The 18,516-nt window shown below is 38.1% G+C and overlaps 1 protein-coding gene across 1 annotated transcript; it reads left to right on the top strand.

The window, feature by feature from the left end:
- Nucleotides 1–2,029: 2,029 nt before the first annotated feature.
- Nucleotides 2,030–14,718, top strand: LOC123531350 (dual specificity protein phosphatase 19-like). The gene is made up of 4 exons (XM_045312213.2): nucleotides 2,030–2,146; nucleotides 10,571–10,657; nucleotides 12,714–12,872; nucleotides 14,041–14,718. The coding sequence occupies exons 1-4, from the start codon at nucleotides 2,140–2,142 to the stop codon at nucleotides 14,439–14,441; spliced, it is 654 nt and encodes a 217-aa protein (XP_045168148.2). The 5' UTR covers nucleotides 2,030–2,139; the 3' UTR covers nucleotides 14,442–14,718.
- Nucleotides 14,719–18,516: the final 3,798 nt, after the last annotated feature.

Below are 18,516 nucleotides of genomic sequence, written 5' to 3'. Positions count from 1 at the left end.
TTCTATAAATATTTGTTTTCGTAAATTAGTCACTGGAATTTGTAAAGAGGTTGATGATTGTGATAAACGCGGGGCAAGAAGTTGTAAACATTTAAAAGTTTTTTCAGTTCTACGAGAAATGCTAACTGAATATCAGTCACTAAAAGCGTGGGATTATCCGCACTCACTCAGTGAGTAATGTTTACTAAGCTGCTTGCATTCATTAAATGATTCACCCTGACAACTTTATAGAATTCAATAAATCAAGTTAAGATATCGCAAACGTTCTTTAATGTTGCAAACTTTTCCAGTACATTCTTAGTGTCACAATAACTAATTTGTAAGTTTGATAAGTTGGGAGTCCGTCCTCTAGCAGGCATCTTGGTAGATAAAGTATTCCATAAGGGAACGCTGTCGAAGAATTGTATATGACTACATTTGCGATCACTGACGTATCCAATGTGACGCTGCCCATGTCCGTGTTTCAAACTAACAAGTGAAATTTATTCTACGCTGTGTGAGAGATTACAAAACGGCCTCCTGATTCAATAAAATGTAAAGCAATGTTGTTCACAGGGTGTTTAATTGTATAACCGTCGACTCTTCATCAGAGTTCCAAATCCTACAAAATGACCAATGAGTGGTGAAAACAAGATATATGGTTATGGAATTGAACCTAGATAATTATGAGGTGTTGTGGATAGGACTGAAAAAAAATCGTATTTTGACAACATTTTACGTGGCATTAAACTAAACAAGACCGATGCCGCTTAATACTTTGGGTTTCAATATCAAAAGAAATAGATTGACCAAACCATATTAACAATATTACATTAAGGCAAATAATTCTAGCCGATTCATCAACTTAAGATATAAGCGAACAATATGTCACAGTGTGAGAAAAATGTGCAGTTAGTCTGGGGCTGGAACCCGAAACCCCTCGATTACAAGGCAAGTGCTCTACAGACCGAGCAAACAGTCTGTCTGACACATTTCTCCTCTTAAGGGACCAAGTCCGTACCGTGACATCACATCCCACAAACTAGAAATTCGTCCTCGAATTCTGGAGGCACATACAAATGCAAGCATCGTAAGACAGACCAAACAATTTAAGAATGCTATGATCCCCTGTTGGGCGCCAAATGTCAGAGGGAGAGGAAAAATGTGAAGTCAGTGCAGGGCTCGAACCCGGGACCCCTCGCTTACAAGGCAAGTGAGCCTACCAAGCGAGCAAACCGGCTGCCTGACACATATCCTCCCCTTACCCGACCGAGTCCTTACCGTGACAACTATCTTTGTCAGAGTGTCATCGCCATCAAACGCTTCCAAATATTACTTTACTATTTATTTTAGCTCGATTGTGATGAAAGCTTTTAGCTTATTTGAACCACTCTCGAGTCCGCTTCCTGGAAAACCCAGTATACTGGTGGACGCATTGGTCGAGAGGGCTAAGACGCTTTCCTACGGAGGTGAAGGCCCCTGGTTTGATTCCTGGCTACTCCCACTTTGACAAGGTACTTTATCATGATTGCCTCAGGCGACCCAGCTGTAAATGGGTACCAGCAAATTTCTTGGTGTAAGGTATAATTGGTTTTAACTGTTCTTAAAATAGGTCGCTCAAAAAGCTCTACAGAGCTTATGTTCATTGTTTCAGAAAGCGACGGTAAATAAAATTTACCTTTACCTTTACCTTTATATGAGAAGTCATGGTCGTGACCCCACTGAGGTTCGAACCCACGACCACTGGATTGAGCAGTCGACACAATAACCACTAGACCACCGCTCCCTCTTCCAAATAATAGGACTGTTTACACCACAATTAAAGTAAAAACTCAGTGTTACATGTAAAGTAGTCCAAAATGTAGTTGCTGTTGATGAATATGGAATAATGAGTCATATAAGCATGTGAAAGTTATATTTTGGTCTAGTTATATTGCTTACTGTATTGAGAAAGATCAAGACCACTTTCATTGTGAATTTACAGAATTAACAGAAAGCTATATTAGCTTACGGTCAGGAAGTAAGAAATACGGTATTTTACCTGAGTATACGGGAGTTAGTCAGGTTATATTCGGTTGTGTAGATTAGCTCCCTTTTATTAGAAACGCCATTTGTATAGAACTAATCTTATTTCGTTAGTTTTTATTGTTCAAAACTAAAATGACAGGTATGTTGCCATCCCAAAAAATTTCAACCCAAAAGAATTTTCTGGAAGAGTCTTTATATTTACTTAAGAACATAGACAGTCTAGAAAGACTTCAAAAGAGAGCAACAAATCTTGTTCAATCTTTGAAAGAATTAACATATATGACTCTTTCTCGTAATTCCGAGCCTTCTCATTGATCCGAGCCTTTGGAAAATTTGCACTTGCAGCTATTTCCTGTTTCTAAATTTTATGTATGTTGTGGCAAATCATAAGACAATTAAACAAAAAGAAAATAGTATTACTTGCATTAAAATAGAAATATACACAACAGAAAATTTTGGCACAAAATTTGCTTATCTAAAATCACTGGGGTAATATATAACCTTCTTACAGAAAACAGAAACCACATATTTTAAAACTTTTTTGTCCACAAACACTATAATGTATCTGTTCTTAATTTTAAAAAAGAACTTTTTCAAAAAAAGCCTTATTTTTTCAGAGCTAGTACAAATGATCGCAAGTCTCGGTTCAACGAGAAAGAATCTGGCTGTTTCAGAGGATTAGGGTCATCATGTGAAAGCCTGGATTATTCATTTACGACAATCTTTAGAATTTTTCTTCATGGGGATTTTTTAAGTTTAGATGTTGGAGTATCAAACTATAGCAAAAACACTTTTGAAACTTAAAGCTGTTACTGACCAGCACTGAAATACCGGTTAAGGGGCTCGGAATAACGAGAAAAGGGCATACCGTATTTTGGTGTGTATAGGTCGCGGTAATGTATAGTCCGCATCTAATTTTTGCTCTGGAAATGGTCGGAAAATTTAAGTTCTAGCGTATTAGTCGCAGTTAAGTTTCGGATTTTTTACCCAGCAATATTTAATATTTACCGGCAAAAAAGTATGGCGGCGGCCATATTGATGCCGCGGACTGAATTATTATCAGAACCTGATTGGTGGAAATCGGACTGTGTTATTTTCGATCCCAATAGTTTTATACCAACAGTAGTATCGGTAACAGACTACATCAAAGAAAAGCGGCTTTTTGACACTAATTGGCAGCAGACGGTTTGCGTTTATATTCTGTAATTATGCAAGTTTAAATGTGAATTGTTTGCACAGCAATTATAACACCTTTCCGCATCATGTAATTAACCGCGTTCTTTTGATTCTGAGATTAACAAAATATCTCTTTTTGGATTTTTTTCTTTTATTTAAAAATCAAAAGTAAAAAATTATCTTTTAAGTTTTTTAATACGCTAAGAATTAGTATAAACAATGTTTGGAATGGATGACGGATCTGTCCGGATTTTATCCAACCCGGAGTACATGTCAATGGCGTCCAGTAAAACGAAAGTAGAAACAAACGTAACTGAAATTGCAAAAACATCTTTGAATTAAAGCAATTCGTAATTTTAATTTTAATTGATATTTTTTATCCATTTTGTTCGTTCGTGACAGATGCACGTAATTTTGCGAGAGCTACGGTCAGAAAATTGGCCCGAAAAAAAACTCTGCTGGCAATGTTCTGTCGTATAGGTCGCAGGAACTTTTTCAGGCAGCAAAATGGGTAGAAAAAGTGCGACCTATACACACCAAAATACGGTACATACCGGTTGGAAAAATTGAAATTACCCAGTCTTTCTCATCGCAGATTAAGAGGTGACTTAAAACAGGTTTTTAAAATCGTTAAAGGAATAGATGACTGACCTTTTGAGAGATTTTTCAACAAGAGGTCATTCACGATATCGACATTATAGATAAAATCCCGTTTTCCGGTATAAACCACTAATAAACGCCCGTTCCCGTTTTCACGGTGAGGGGGGTATCGGCCATTACGCTACATGGCGGTAGTGTTTAGATTATCCTTTTTTAAAGTTTTAAACAAAGAAAATGAATAAAAAAAGTATTGCAGATTATCATTAAACATTGTTGTATTTAAGATATAGCAAAAATATCCTCAAAGTTTACTTTATTTTTGAAATTTTATCTTTTATTCTACACTGCCGCTTCCGTGGCTCGATACCGAAGGTGTGAAATTTTTTGCATTGTTCAAGATAAACAGATTATTTTTGCAAAAAACAATGTTGCCGAAGTCGTAGAATAGTATTTCCATTGTGAGAAAGTAAGATCTTTCATAAATTCTTATCTTCTGGCAAAAATAATCGCTCATAGTGTACACGGTCTTTATATCGGTTAATCTCGCCGACCCCCCTGACCCTATGTCGTGGCCTCAACGCGAAACTAGTCTATGTGTATATAGAAATAGAAGCAGATAGACTAGTTTCACGTTGAGGCCACGATGTACGGAAATACCGGAAAATGGGATTTATCAATAATGTCGATATGGTGAATAACCTAAAACTTGAAATGCCAGTTTTCTCGTTGTGTTATCAAACTATGGAATGAATTACCACAGTATGTTGTATAAAAACAGTATATGCGAAAACTGTTAATGACTTCAAAATAAGGCTAGATAAGCACTGGCAGGGAAAAACTCCATACAAAATAAGACACTAAAACACTGGGCAGTAAACTGATTTTACAGCTATAGTGACAGTATAAACAGATCTGACACCATTTAAATAAATACACTGTGAAGAAACAAATTTAGCCATACAGCAGCAATTCCATAAGAAGAGGGGCTTAAAAAGGGTTTTACACCCTTCCACCAGAGTTCTGAATCATCCTATCCTAAAGGTATCACTTACCCAAAAGACGGCCAACCATTTATCAAGAAATATTTTTTGGAAAAAAATATGGACTTACAAGCAACATACATATCAAAATGCTCATAAAGACCTTTCTAATGGCTCATTGTCACAGGGCAAAAAAAGTTCAAAATGATTTTTTGGCTTTTTTTTTTCTAAGAAAACATTTTAATTGTAATATATTTAAGTGCATAGCTCATGGACTCATAATGTATCCTAGGTACGTTACTGCCACCTGTGTAATAGACAAATTTATTCGACCCTATAGGGATATCGAGGATAGTATTTTCATACTAGTCCACTTCCAACAGCCTTGTTGTTGGGTTGCTGTAGGGTTAGCCCGTTATCGATGTGGTTAGAGTGTCCACCTACGAATCACAAGGCCAGGGATTTGAGCCACAGAAGGGACTTTGGTATTTTCTCTCCCAGAGTTTATATTAATGCGTTTAACGGACTCATCAGTCTCATGCAGTGGGCGTGGAGTGTCATCCTAGAGAGCTGGTGAGCTCTGAAAAGTAAAGGGATACAGGGGTGTGGAAATCCCAATATTTTTCACTTGTCCACGTACAAATGAGATATAAAAGTCCACTTGCCCGCAGTCAAAATTTACTTGTCCAGATTTTCAACATTAAAACTTGCACTAAACTGCCAGTTATTCATTATTTCGGGCAACTGTTTTTATTATCTACAGGTTGAAACAGAAGCAAACCTAATACAGTGTATTACTGTAACTGTGACAAAAAAAGCTATTAACACTTTTGCATATAATTATACTAGGCTGAAGTCGAGACTGGGGAACCTTCAACAGATTCAGTAAAACAAAAATGCCAGGCCGAAACATTGCCCGTGCGAAGCCAGCTGAAACTCTTGAAATGATCTGACTTGTTTTGAATCGTTCTCGCGATCTCTCTATGCTTTTTAGTTTTGTTATTACCCGTCTATCAACTACCAACGTTCTATTAACGAATTTGTCAAAAAGGTTGCCAGAATTGTTTACATTTCCGGTTTCTATTCGTAGAGTTATCGTGTGCAAAATCACGCAAGACCGAGACCAAGAGCCAAAAAGAACCCAGAAAAAGATCCTAAATTTAGACATAAGTGTTTGTTTTTTCCAAAACTGCAGCAATCGAGAGGCCCTCAGTTGGTAAAACATGGATTTCGTTATTTTATCACCTCCATTAACTTCAAGCAACAACGTCACTAAATTATTCTTGCTTTTTGCTCAATTTATACCTGAAAATGTATCCTTGTCCACGGACAAACGGAATGAAAAAATGCACTTGTCCGCCAGCAAAGGGTCCGGAGTCTGACAAGTCGGACATAGGAATTCCACACCCCAGGGATAAGTGTAGTGATAGCAGGTTTATAGACCACTTCCAACAGCCATGCTGTTGGGTTAACCTGTTAGCAATGTGGTTAGTGTCTGCCTACGGATCACTATGTCCGGGGTTATAGGCACAGCTGCATGGACCTTGGTATTTTCTCTCCCAGGGTTTAGACCCAAGCATCTTACTGGCCATAGCTTTATCAAATCAAGTAGTTCCAATATTATTTACATTATCCTGTAGAATCTACTATGTAGTTTGAGTAGTAAATTTTGCGTAGAACAAGTGAAGTAATACACAGGTGGAAGTAACATATCTAAGGTACAATATGGGTCCATGAGCCATATGTTTATGTTAAGCTCAAATAAACAGTCTGCATGATTTACTAAACGGGCAGCGCATATAACAAATTTTTGTCGGTTGGTTATCTGCACAATAATTTATCATTCATTGCACAGGATAAATTTGCCCTGCACAAATTACCAAAGGCGCATCGCAAATAACAAATGTTACTATAAATATCTGTAATCTGCTTGTCGTGTTTGGTAAATCGTACGGTTAGTAAATTGATTAATTAATGAATGTCAGATGATAAATGTCTTGTTTGTGTGATAAATTTGTTCATACATCAATAAATTCACATTTGTAAGTCACCAAGTTTCAATATCTCCAGTCTGATACAACAGGCAATAAAACCCAAACATTCGTGAAGGTGTGATTTCCTCTGGCTAGCACACATCTTTCTCTGTTATGTTTAAGGCTATTTTTAATCCCCCGCCGTGGCGGAGGGATTATAGGAATGGTCTGCGTCCTTCCGTGCGTCCTTCCGTCCGTCCTTCCGTCTGTCCTTCCGTCCGTAACACTTTCGTGTCCGCTCCATATCTCCTAAACCCCTTGAAGGATTTTCATCAAACTTGGGTCAAATGATCACCTCATCAAGACGATGTGCAGAACCCACGAGTCAGCCTTGTCGGTTCAAGGTCAAGGTCACAACTCAAGGTCAAAGGTTCGAGCCTGCCATTTTGTGTCCGCTCTATATCTCCTAAACCCCTTAAAGGAATTTTATAAAACTTGGGTCAAATGATCACCTCATCAAGATGATGTGCAGAACCCATGAGTCAGCCATGCCAGTTCAAGGTCAAGGTCACAACTCAGGGTCAAAGGTTTGAGCCTTCCATTTTGTGTCCGCTCTATATCTCTTAAACCCCTTGATGGAATTTTATAAAACTTGGGTCAAATGATCACCTCATCAAGACGATGTGCAGAACCCATGAGTCAGTCATGCCGGCTCAAGGTCAAGGTCACAACTTAGGGTCAAAGGTTTGAGCCTTCCATTTTGTGTCCGCTCTATATCTCCTAAACCCCTTGAAAGATTTTCATCAAACTTGGGTCAAACGATCACCTCATCAAGGCGATGTGCAGAACTTATGAGTCAGCCGTGTCGGCTCAAGGTCAAGGTCACAACTGAAGGTCAAAGGTTTGAGCCTTCCATTTTGTGTCCGCTCTATATCTCCTAAACCCCTTGAAGGAATTTTATAAAACTTGGGTCAAATGATTACCTCATCAGAACGATGTAAAGAAATTATGAGTCAACCATGCAAGCTCAAGGTCAAGGTCACAACTAAGGGTAGAAGGTTTGAGTCTTCCATTTGGTGTCCACTCTGTATCTCCTAAACCCCTTGAAGGATTTTCATCAAACTTGGGTCAGATGATCACCTCATCAAGAACTCATGAGTCAGCCATGTCAACTCAAGGTCAAGGTCACAACTGAAGGTCAAAGGTTTCAGCTCTGTATCTCCTAAACCCCTTGAAGGATTTTCATGAAACTTGGGTCAAATGATCACCTCATCAAGACGTTGTGCAGAATTCATGAGTCAGCCGTGTCAGTTCAAGGTCAAGGTCACAGCTAAAATCAAAGGTTTACCCTTTCACTATCCATAGCAGTGGCGGGGGATTTAGCTGTCGTTCAGACTGCCTTGTTATACTTGTATTATTTCTGCTATACTCGAGCACACAAACTAAGCACATTTCACAAAATCGCTTGTAATACTGAAATATCACATTTGTTTTTACCAACATGAGCATATCTCTTGAGTCTAAATCATAGAAAAGGCCATTTAAACCCTCTTGTTTATTTTATTTTATTTATTTTGTTGGGTTTAACGTCGCACCGACACAATTTTAGGTCATATGGCGACTTTCCAGCTTTAATGGTGGAGGAAGGCCCCAGGTGCCCCTCCGTGCATAATTTCATCATGAGCGGGTACCTGGGTAGAACCACCGACCTTCCGTAAGCCAGCTGGATGGCTTCCTCACGTGAAGAATTCTACGCCTCAAATGAGGTTTCGAACCCACATCGATGAGGGGCAAATGGTTTGAAGTCAACGACTCTAACCACTCGGCCACGGAGGCCCCCTCTTGAGACAATTTATTGTATCCCCACAAAACGAAGTTTGGGGAGGTATATAAGAGTGAGCTTGTCGGTTGGTCTGTCTGTTGGTTTTCATGGTTCCCGGACAATAACTCATGAAAGGCTTGCCAGATTTAATAATAAATAATTTTTTTTGTACACAGGTGTAACATCGTAAAATACAGGTCAAGTTAGACTTTGAGGTCAGTAGGTCAAAGGTCAAGGTCACAATGATCCGGAACAGTTAATCGGTTTTTAGATGATAACTAGAGATTGTTTGGGCATATGATCATAAATTTTGATACACAAGTGTAATATCATAAAAGACAGGTCAAGTTCGACTTTGAGGTCTGTATGTCAAGGTTCAAGGTCACAATGACCCGGAAAAATTAAATGGTTTCCTTATGATAACTTGAGAACACTTGGGCGTAGGATCATGAAAATTGATAGGGAGGTTGGTCATAACCAGCAGATGACTCTTATTGATATTGAGATCAGTAGGTTAATGGTCAAGGTCACAGTGACCCGGAACAGTTAAACCATTTTCGGATGATAACTTGAGAAGGCTTGGGCCTAGGATCATGAAAGTTTATATGAATGTTGGTCATGACCAGCAGACGAAACCTATGGATTTTGAGATCACTAGGTCAGAGGTCAAGGTCACAGTGACCCTGAACAGTTAAACCGTTTCCGGACAATAACTTGAGAATACTTGGGCCCTGGATCACGAATTTGAATAGAAAGGTTAATCATGACCAGCAGATGACCCGTACTAATTTTGAGGTCAGTAGGTCAAAGGTCAAGGTCACAGTGACCCAGAACACTTAAGCAATTTTTAGGTGATAAGTTGTGAGCGCTTGGGCCAAGGGTCATGAAAATTAATAGAAAGGTTGATCATGACCAGCAGATGAAACATATGGATTTTGAGGTCAAAAGGTCAAGGTCACAGTGACCCGGAATAGTTAAACCATTTCCAGATGATAATTTGAGAATGCTTCACGCGTTGGTATGTTTATACAAGTGTAACATCATAAAATACAGGTCAAGTTTGACTATGACCCAGAACAATTAAACATGAAAACTTGGGTCTAGGATCAAGTAGGTCAAAGGTCAAGGTAACAGTGACCCGGAATATTTAAACCATTTCCAGACGATAACTTGAGAATGCTTGGGCCTAGGATCACCAAACTTAATAGGGAGGTTGATCATGACCAGCAGATGACCCTATTGATTTTGAGGTTCAACTTTGACATTGGCTTACTTCTGTGACAAGACCATTTTATGGGGGCATAATTCATCACTCCTGTGATATCTCTAGCTTCCCACACCACTGTGGTGGGAGACATATTGATTTACTCCTGTCTCTGTGTCCGTCCATCTGTCACAAATCTTGTCTGCGCTCTAAGTGGAACAGTTCTCATTCAATCTTCACTGAACTTGAACAAAATGGGTTTGCCAATAAGTCCTCGGGCAGGTTTGATAACTAGCCAAATCGGCCCAGGCACTTTGGAGTTATGGCCCTTGAAACATTGTTTTTGATAAAGCGCTGAAAGTCTGATTGGGAATTGCATTTGTGGGAGACATGCGCTTTTCTCAAAAGCAGCTCTAGTTATTGCCTTATCTGCATGAAACTAGATCAAAATGGTTACAAGTGTATGTGTTATCTAGGCCGAGATCGCAACTTGATCATCTTGAGTCAAAACTGGGTTGCTGAGTCCATTATGTCAAAGTTAAAGGTCGCAGCAACCTTCAGAATGAACAAGGTTTCTGACCAATAGCTTAAGTATGCTTCAGCATAACTTCATAGGATGAAAAAATGGATGGCAACTATTATTTGGATTTCAGTCTTGAGAAAATTACAGTAATTTCAAACTGGATTATGATTTATCATATATTTAATGGATGGAATAGCATGACTACAGTAGGAAGTGGGAAGACTAGATAATGAAAGAAGGAAGAGATTAGGTTAAACTTACAGTAATTTGCTTATTCAATTTCAGAATCACCAAGTAGTTCAGAGGGAGGAGGTAAGTCCAGCCTCTTGTCACAGCTGCAACATTTCAACAAGAAAAGTCTTAACAAAACAGGTACATGTACCTAGAATTTATTATGTTAAAATTTTGCAAATAATTTTAAATGGCCATATAACGTGGATTTCTGATATTAATACTTGACATCTCTTTATGTGAATAATTGGGTAACAAATATTTGTTTGCCCTTTTTAGCTCACCTGAGCATAAAGTGCTCAGGGTGAGGTATTGTGAACACTCACCGTCCATCCGTCGTCCGTCCGTCCGTCCACACTTTCCTTTAAACAACATCTCCTCCTAAACCAACCGGCCAATTTTGATGAAACTTCACAGGGATGTTCCTTGGATGGTCTTCTTTAAAAATTGTTCAAAGAATTGAATTCTATGCAGAACTCTGGTTGCCATGGCAACCGAAAGGAAAAACTTTAAAAATCTTCTTCTCAAAAACCAGGAGCCCTAGAGCTTAGATATTTGGTGTGAAGCATTGCCTAGTGGACCTCTACCAATTTTGTTCAAATCATGACCCCGGGGTCAAAATTGACCCCGCCCCAGGGGTCACTTGATTTTACATAGAAAAATCTTTAAAAATCTTCTTCTCGAAAACCAGAAGCCCTAGACCTTAGATATTTGACATGTAGCATTGCCTAGCAAACCTCTACTAAAGTTGTTCAAATCATGACCCCGGGGTCAAAATTGACCCCGCCCCAGGGGTCACTTGATTTTACATATGAAAATCTTCAAAAAATTTCTAAAAATAAACCAGAAGGCCTAGAGCTTAGATATTTCACATGTAGCATTGCCTAGTGGACCTCTACAAAATTTATTCAAATCATGACCCCCGGTGTCAAAATTGACCCCGCCACAGGGTTCACTTGATTTTACATAGGAAAATCTTAAAAAATCTTATCAAAAAGCAGAAGCCCTAGAGCTTAGATATTTGAAATGTAGCATTGCCTAGTGGATTTCTACTAAAGTTGTTCAAATCATGACCCCGGGGTCAAAATTGACCCCGCCCTGGGGGTCACTTGATTTTACATAAATTATGAAAATCTTCAAAAAATTTTCTTAAAATAAACCAGAAGGCTTAGAGCTTAGATATTTCACTTGTAGCATTGCCTAGTGGACCTCTACAACATTTGTTCAAATCATGACCCCCAGGGTCAAAATTGACCCCGCCCCAGGGGTCACTTGATTTTACATAGGAAAATCTTCAAAAAATTTCTAAAAATAAACCAAAAGGCCTAGATCTTAGATATTTGACATGTAGCATTGCCTAGTAGACTTCTGCAAAATTTCTTCAAATCATGACCCCCGAGGTCAAATTGACCCCGCCCCATGGGGTTACTTGATTGTACATAGAAAAATCTTCAAAATTTTCTAAAAATAAACCAGAAGGCCTAGAGCTTAGATATTTGACATGTAGCATTGCCTAGTGGACCTCTACAAAATTTGTTCAAATCTTGACCCCCCCACCCCCCAGCGTCAAATTGACCCAGCCCCAGGGGTTACTTGATTGTACATAGGGAAATCTTCATAAATTTGCTTAAAATAAACCAGAAGGTCTAGATCTTAGATATTCGATATGTAACATTGCCTATTAGACTTCTACAAACTTTGTTCAAATCATGACCCCACAGGGTAAAATTGACTCTTGCCCCAGGGGTTACTTGATTGTACATCGGAAAATTTTCCAAAAAATTTCTAAAAATCATCAGTTTGACATTTGAAACATGTAGCTCATATTACTCTGGTTAGCAATCCAGGGTCATCATGACCCTCTTGTTTAATGAGATACCAACTGTTAGATGTTCTAAAAATAGACAAAGTACAAAAGTTAGCATGGCAACTGATACTTATAAAGTTTGTTTTTCATTTTATTATATAATATTTAAGAACATGCAAGCACTTTTTTTTAATTCTCTGCATGTACAAGTTTTTCCAGGATAGGTCTTCAAACATGCTTCAAAGTGGTTAAATAAACACTTAAACGTATTATACGTGGTCTTTAGTGTTACATATAAGCATTCAGCATTGTTTTTCATTATGTCAAATCTGTTTATCTTTAATAATATGGAGTAAATGTTACAAAATTTAATTTAATATTTTATTATAGACACTGCTATAAAAACTGAGGATGGTAAAATAATTCGAGAGTTCCGAGACGATTCAGGGAACTGTAGAACAGAGGTCACAAATAAAAAACAGTATGGGTTTGTCCCAGATGTGCTTATGGATTTTCAAGTTGGAGAAATTAGGGACAATCTTATATTCGGTAAGTTATGATTGCATGTTAATCCTAACCATGCTGGACACGATTGATTCTGCCTTTGCGACCAGTGTAGACCAAGATCAGCCTGCACATCCATGCAGTCTGGTCATGGTCTGCACTGTTCGCTATTCAGTCAGTAAATTTTCAGTAAACACCCCTTCAAATGATAAATGGTACTGCCCAAAATGGAAGATGGACCAGTCCATTATTGAAATTTAGCTTGGTAAGGGTTAACTTTACACGTTTTATCTAGATTCTTGTGTGTGAATTGTAAATAAGTTTTATAAGTGAATCCCTTCTCCTCTGATTTATGTCTGGAAGTTGTTACTTGTGGGAAACAAGTGCTGTGAAGGTCAAAGGTAAATGTCACAGTGACCTCAAAACTGCAAAATTGGTTTCTGGTCAGTAACTGAAGAGTGCTTGGTCTAACTTCATAGGATGATTTTTTATGGTCACTGGATAAAACATTTTGTTGAGTGGGTCAGTAGGTCAGAGGTCAATGAGAGGTTTAGAATCTGTAACAGGGGAATGCTTGTGTCATCAAAATCCATAATTGAGCCATGCCATGAGAAAACCAACATAGTGGGTATGCGACCAGCATGGATCCAGACCAGCCTGCGCATCCACGCAGTCTGGTCAGGATCCATGCTGTTTGCTTTCAAAGCCTATTGGCATTAGAGAAACTGTTAGCAAACAGCATGGATCCTGACCAGACTGCGTGGATGTGCAGGCTGGTCTGGATCCATGCTGTTCGCAAACCCACTATGTTGGTTTTCTCATGGCACGGCTCATATATGAATGTCTGTGGTCAGCAGAGAACACAAGGTCAGAGATCAAGCTCACAGCATACTGGATATAGAGACTGGAAATTACAGACCAGGGACATAATTGTATGTTATACAAGCAGCTCATCTTTGTTTTGGTTATTCAACAATGCTTTTAAATAAAGAAAGCAAATCAGTCTGGTGCCAATGCTCTTAATTGGCTAATACAGTACCATGGTTCCGTTTGAACCAGGACCCCAAGTGACTATTTTGTAGTGATATGAATTCACTTATTTCCTTTGAACACGTACATAATCAACCAAAAATAGTCCCCCACCCCAAGAATATTAATGATTTAACAGTAATAGTTTGTGTTACCTATTAATTCCATTTCCTCATTCTTACAGGTTCTCAAGATGTGGCAGCAGAATGGGGTATACTTGAGAGATATGGTGTAACGCACATTGTTAACATCGGGACATATGTCAAAAACTACTTTGAAAACAAGGTCAAATACCTAAACGTAAAAGTCAATGATACACCTGACACAAAGGTCCTCGGACACTTTGATCGGACTTTCAAGTTTATAGACGAGGGTAGGCAGGATGGATGTGTGTTTATTCACTGTAATGCAGGTGTTAGCAGGGCATCTGCTTTCACAATAGGCTATTTAATGAAGACAGAAAATATGACATTCAAAGACGCTTTTGCTTATGTGAAAAGTAAACGTCCGTCAGCAAAACCAAATGTAGGATTTGTTGAGCAGCTTACCGAGTATGAAAAAACTCTAGATCTGTCGAAAGAATAAGAAGACTGTGTTAGTTCTGTATACATGTATCCGTCCCTGCTTTTTAAAGGTGGTCAGTCTGATTTTTTGTGATGGTGTAAGTCGTTTCTTCGAAACTTTAAGGACCCGATCATTTACATTTATTTATATTCACTGTGCAGTCAGCTTTATTGTTTGACTTTTATTCAAGGCATTTAAAAAAAATCTAAACCGAAGTAGAATTACAAATACGCTGCACTTACTTTTTATTTGGAATCAGATGTATAGTTGTTATTTACATATTTAGCAGCATTTCTGCTTTTTAGCTCATCTGATTTTTTGAAAAAAAATGATGAGTTATTGTCATCACTTGAGCGGTTGTCGGCGTCGGCGTCGGCGTCGGTGTCGGCGTCGGCGTCTGCGTCGGCGTTGCCTGGTTAAGTTTTATGTTTAGGTCAGCTTTTCTCCTAAACTATCAAAGCTATTGCTTTGAAACTTGGAATACTTGTTCACCATCATAAGCTGACCCTGTATAGCAAGAAACATAACTCCATCTTGCTTTTTGCAAGATTTATGGCCCCTTTTGTACTTAGAAAATATCAGATTTCTTGGTTAAGTTTTATGTTTAGGTCAACTTTTCTCCTAAACTATCAAAGCTATTGCTTTGAAACTTGGAATACTTGTTCACCATCATAAGCAGACCCTGTACGTCAAGAATCATAACTCCATCTTGCTTTTTGCAAGATTTATTGCCCCTTTTGGACTTAGAAAATCAGTTTTCTTGGTTAAGTTTTATGTTTAGGTCAGCTTTTATCCTAAACTATCAAAGCTATTGCTTTAAAACCTGCAACACTTGTTTACCATCATAAGTTGACCCTGTATAGCAAGAAACATAACTCCGTCCTGCTTTTTGCAAGATTTATGGCCCCTTTTTGACTTAGAAAATATCAGATTTCTTGGTTAAGTTTTATGTTTAGGTCAACTTTTTCTCTTAAACTATCAAAGCTATTGCTTTGAAACTTGCAACACTTGTTCACCATCATAAGCTGACCCTGTACAGCAAGCAACATAACTCCATCCTGCTTTTTGCAATAATTATTGCCCCTTTTGGACTTAGAAAATCATTTTCTTGGTTGAGTATTATGTTTAAGTCAACTTTTCTCATAAACTATTAAAGCTATTGCTTTAAAACTTGCAACAGTTTTTCACCATCATAAGTGGACACTGTACATCAAGAAACATAACTCTATCCTGCTTTTTGCAAGAATGATGGCCCTTTTTAGACTTAGAAAATCATGGGTAGGACAATATTTCTATTACACAAAAAAAATCAGATGAGCGTCAGCACCCGCAAGGCGGTGCTCTTGTTTAAAATTATTACTGCTTTCTTTTTGTCTAAATTGTCTTGCAACCAAGATAGATTGAAAATATCTTAGTTTATTGAACTATCAAAAGAAAAGTGAGGGTTATTGTAGAAAAATAAAAGGCAATAAAATCAAGGTTTTTAAAAGGATCTAGTTCCATGTAATTGGCCTTAATGATTAAATATATGTCACCAACAGAATATATGACAGTGAAAAATGTAATAAAATATTGTTTAAATGAGATTGACTACCCTTAAAGATAATTGTATTATTTGGTATTTTTATTTATCACATATATCATGTCTTATTCTGCTGTGATAAAGCACTCCTGTTGGCTGCCTTTGAAAATATGACTATAAAACTATAATATGACTTTAAAAAAGCCAGTGTACAACACTTCATGTTATATGCCTGTTATGTGATGGTGCAGGCTGTCTGACTGTTTGTATACATTGTATGTACATGTATGTCTTTATACTCCTTTCCTCTCAGTAACTTGAGACTGCTTCAACCTGTAATTTCAAAACTGGATAAGCACACTGCTCATGGGCAGTGTATGATCGCTATTGATCATGAGGTCAGAGTGTCAAAGGTCAAGGTCACAGTGACTGTTAGTACAAAAACCATTTCCACTTCAGAGGCCTCCCTGGCCGAGTGGTTAAGGTCACTGACTTCAAATCACTTGCCCCTCATCGATGTGGGTTCGAGTCTCACTCAGGGCATTAAAGTCTTCATGTCAGCCTCAGGAAGCCATCCAGCTTGCTTAAGGAAGGTCGATGGTTCTACCCAGGTGCCCGCTCGTGGTGAAATAATGCACAGAGGGGCAACTGGGGTCTTCCTTCACCATCAAAGCTGGAAAGTCGCCATATTACCTATACATGTAATTGTGTCAGTGCCACGTTAAACCTAACAAAAAAATAAATCTATTTCCACTTTATAACTTGTGAATGCTTTAAACTGTGATCCCCAAACTTTATATGCTCATTGCTCATGGGCAATGTTTTACAGGTATTGACTCTTGAGTTGAGTACATCAAAGTCGAAGGTCACAATTACTGTTCATACGAAACAGTTTTGTTCAATAACTTGAGAATGCTTTGACCCGTGTTCATTAAAACATGATGTGCAGATTGCTCAGTGACAGTTAATGATCCCTATTGGTTTTGACGTAGCTGGTCAAAGGTCAAGGTTTCAGTGACTGTTAGCACAGAAAAACATTTCTGCTCAATATCTTCAAAAGCCCTTGACTGACGATCATCTAGCATGTCAAACACATTATCAGTTGATGACTACTATAATCACTTTTAAGGGCATAAAAGAACTGAAACTGAATAATTTGATTAAACGCCTATTTTTATACAATGATATATTCAATGGCATTGTACATAATGATATTAATAATCAATATATTAATATGAAAAATGACAATTATAATAATAACAGCATTATTGTAACAAAAAGTCATGACCGCACCCCTCCTCTTGAGGTCATTTTACCCCTATTGTGAATACAAGTGCTTAAGCATCACATATAAGGTCAGAGGTCAAGGTCGGACTGACTCCAAGTACTAAAAATGTTTCCACTCAGTATTTTGAGAGCAACTCGACCTTCTACCCACAAACTTCAAGGGCGCTTTGCCAGTGGGTAGTAGATGAATGCTATTAATTTTGAGGTCAGTGGATCAAATTTCCAGGTCAAAGTGACTTTTCCACTCTATATTTTCCGAATGACTTGACCTATGAACCATCTTGATCTTGAGGTTTCTTAAGCAAAGGTCATGGCCTTTGTCATGTGATGTGGTTAGATGAAAATATCATGGGATGATGCTGGTCATCTATCCCATGAAGAGCGTAGGAGCTTTAAATATATTGAACATGATTTTAAAAAAAATGTATAGAGTTTTATACCACCTTTGTACACTTCACATTCAAGTCGGCAACAAGTATAACCTTCTCCACTGAAGGCAGTTTTAGCGTTAGGTCAAATTTGTTTAACTGTCTTTGAAGTACAGGTGAAAACTGTTTTAAGGGGGAGCAAAAACTTGGTGGCATAAGACAGTAACTGTTGTTTTTAGCTCGATGTTTCAAAGAAAACGTTGAGCTATTGCACTCGCCCCGGCATCGCCATTGTGGTTGGTATAAAGTTTTTACTGGCAAAGCTCTAATTCAGAGTCAAGCACTGAGAAAAGTCGAGCCTGCTGTCTTACGGACAGCTCTTGTTTAATACAGGTTCAATCTATATGAAATGTACTATAGAGGGACCTAAGCCTAATGGTCTTATAAAACAGGTTTTTGCTTAATACAGGTGGTCTCTTAAGCAGGTTTGACTGTATTGTATATGTAAGTACAAATGCCATCATCTAAAATTTAGTTTTTCATGCTGTGTTCAACGGCTGAAGTTGATGCTGGTGTTTAAGGTATTAGGCCCATAATAGAGTACCTCCTTTCTGAAGAGTATTCAATTCCTACCATAAACCTACTTTGACTGCAATTTTCAGTGGGGGGTAGGTTCAAGCCCCACTGAGACCAAATTTTTTTTTCCTTATTTTCTTTTTTTTCTAGTAAGATTTTACTCCTTTCAAGACTTGTTATTGATTTATTTTACATAAGTGGGAAAAAATTCATTTGATAAGCGATTTCTTGCTGTTCAAAGTGAATTTACCTCTGAAACAGAAGGGGTAGAGTTAGACATCTTTAAAAATACTGAGTTACGTGTGGTGAAGGTTCTCTATTTTGCTTTCATTCATAGATTACA

The sequence above is a fragment of the Mercenaria mercenaria genome, chromosome 11, assembly GCF_021730395.1.
Source record: "Mercenaria mercenaria strain notata chromosome 11, MADL_Memer_1, whole genome shotgun sequence".
Taxonomy (NCBI): domain Eukaryota; kingdom Metazoa; phylum Mollusca; class Bivalvia; order Venerida; family Veneridae; genus Mercenaria; species Mercenaria mercenaria.
The sequence above is the reverse complement of the archived record's forward strand: the minus strand, read 5'-3'. Positions and strand labels throughout refer to the sequence as shown.

Bases quoted from the DNA above. Each gene is read 5' to 3' on its own strand.
- LOC123531350 (XM_045312213.2), top strand. The intron at 10,658-12,713 runs GTACATGTACCT...ATTTTATTATAG, and splicing joins GAAAAGTCTTAACAAAACAG to ACACTGCTATAAAAACTGAG. The intron at 12,873-14,040 runs GTAAGTTATGAT...TCATTCTTACAG, and splicing joins TAGGGACAATCTTATATTCG to GTTCTCAAGATGTGGCAGCA.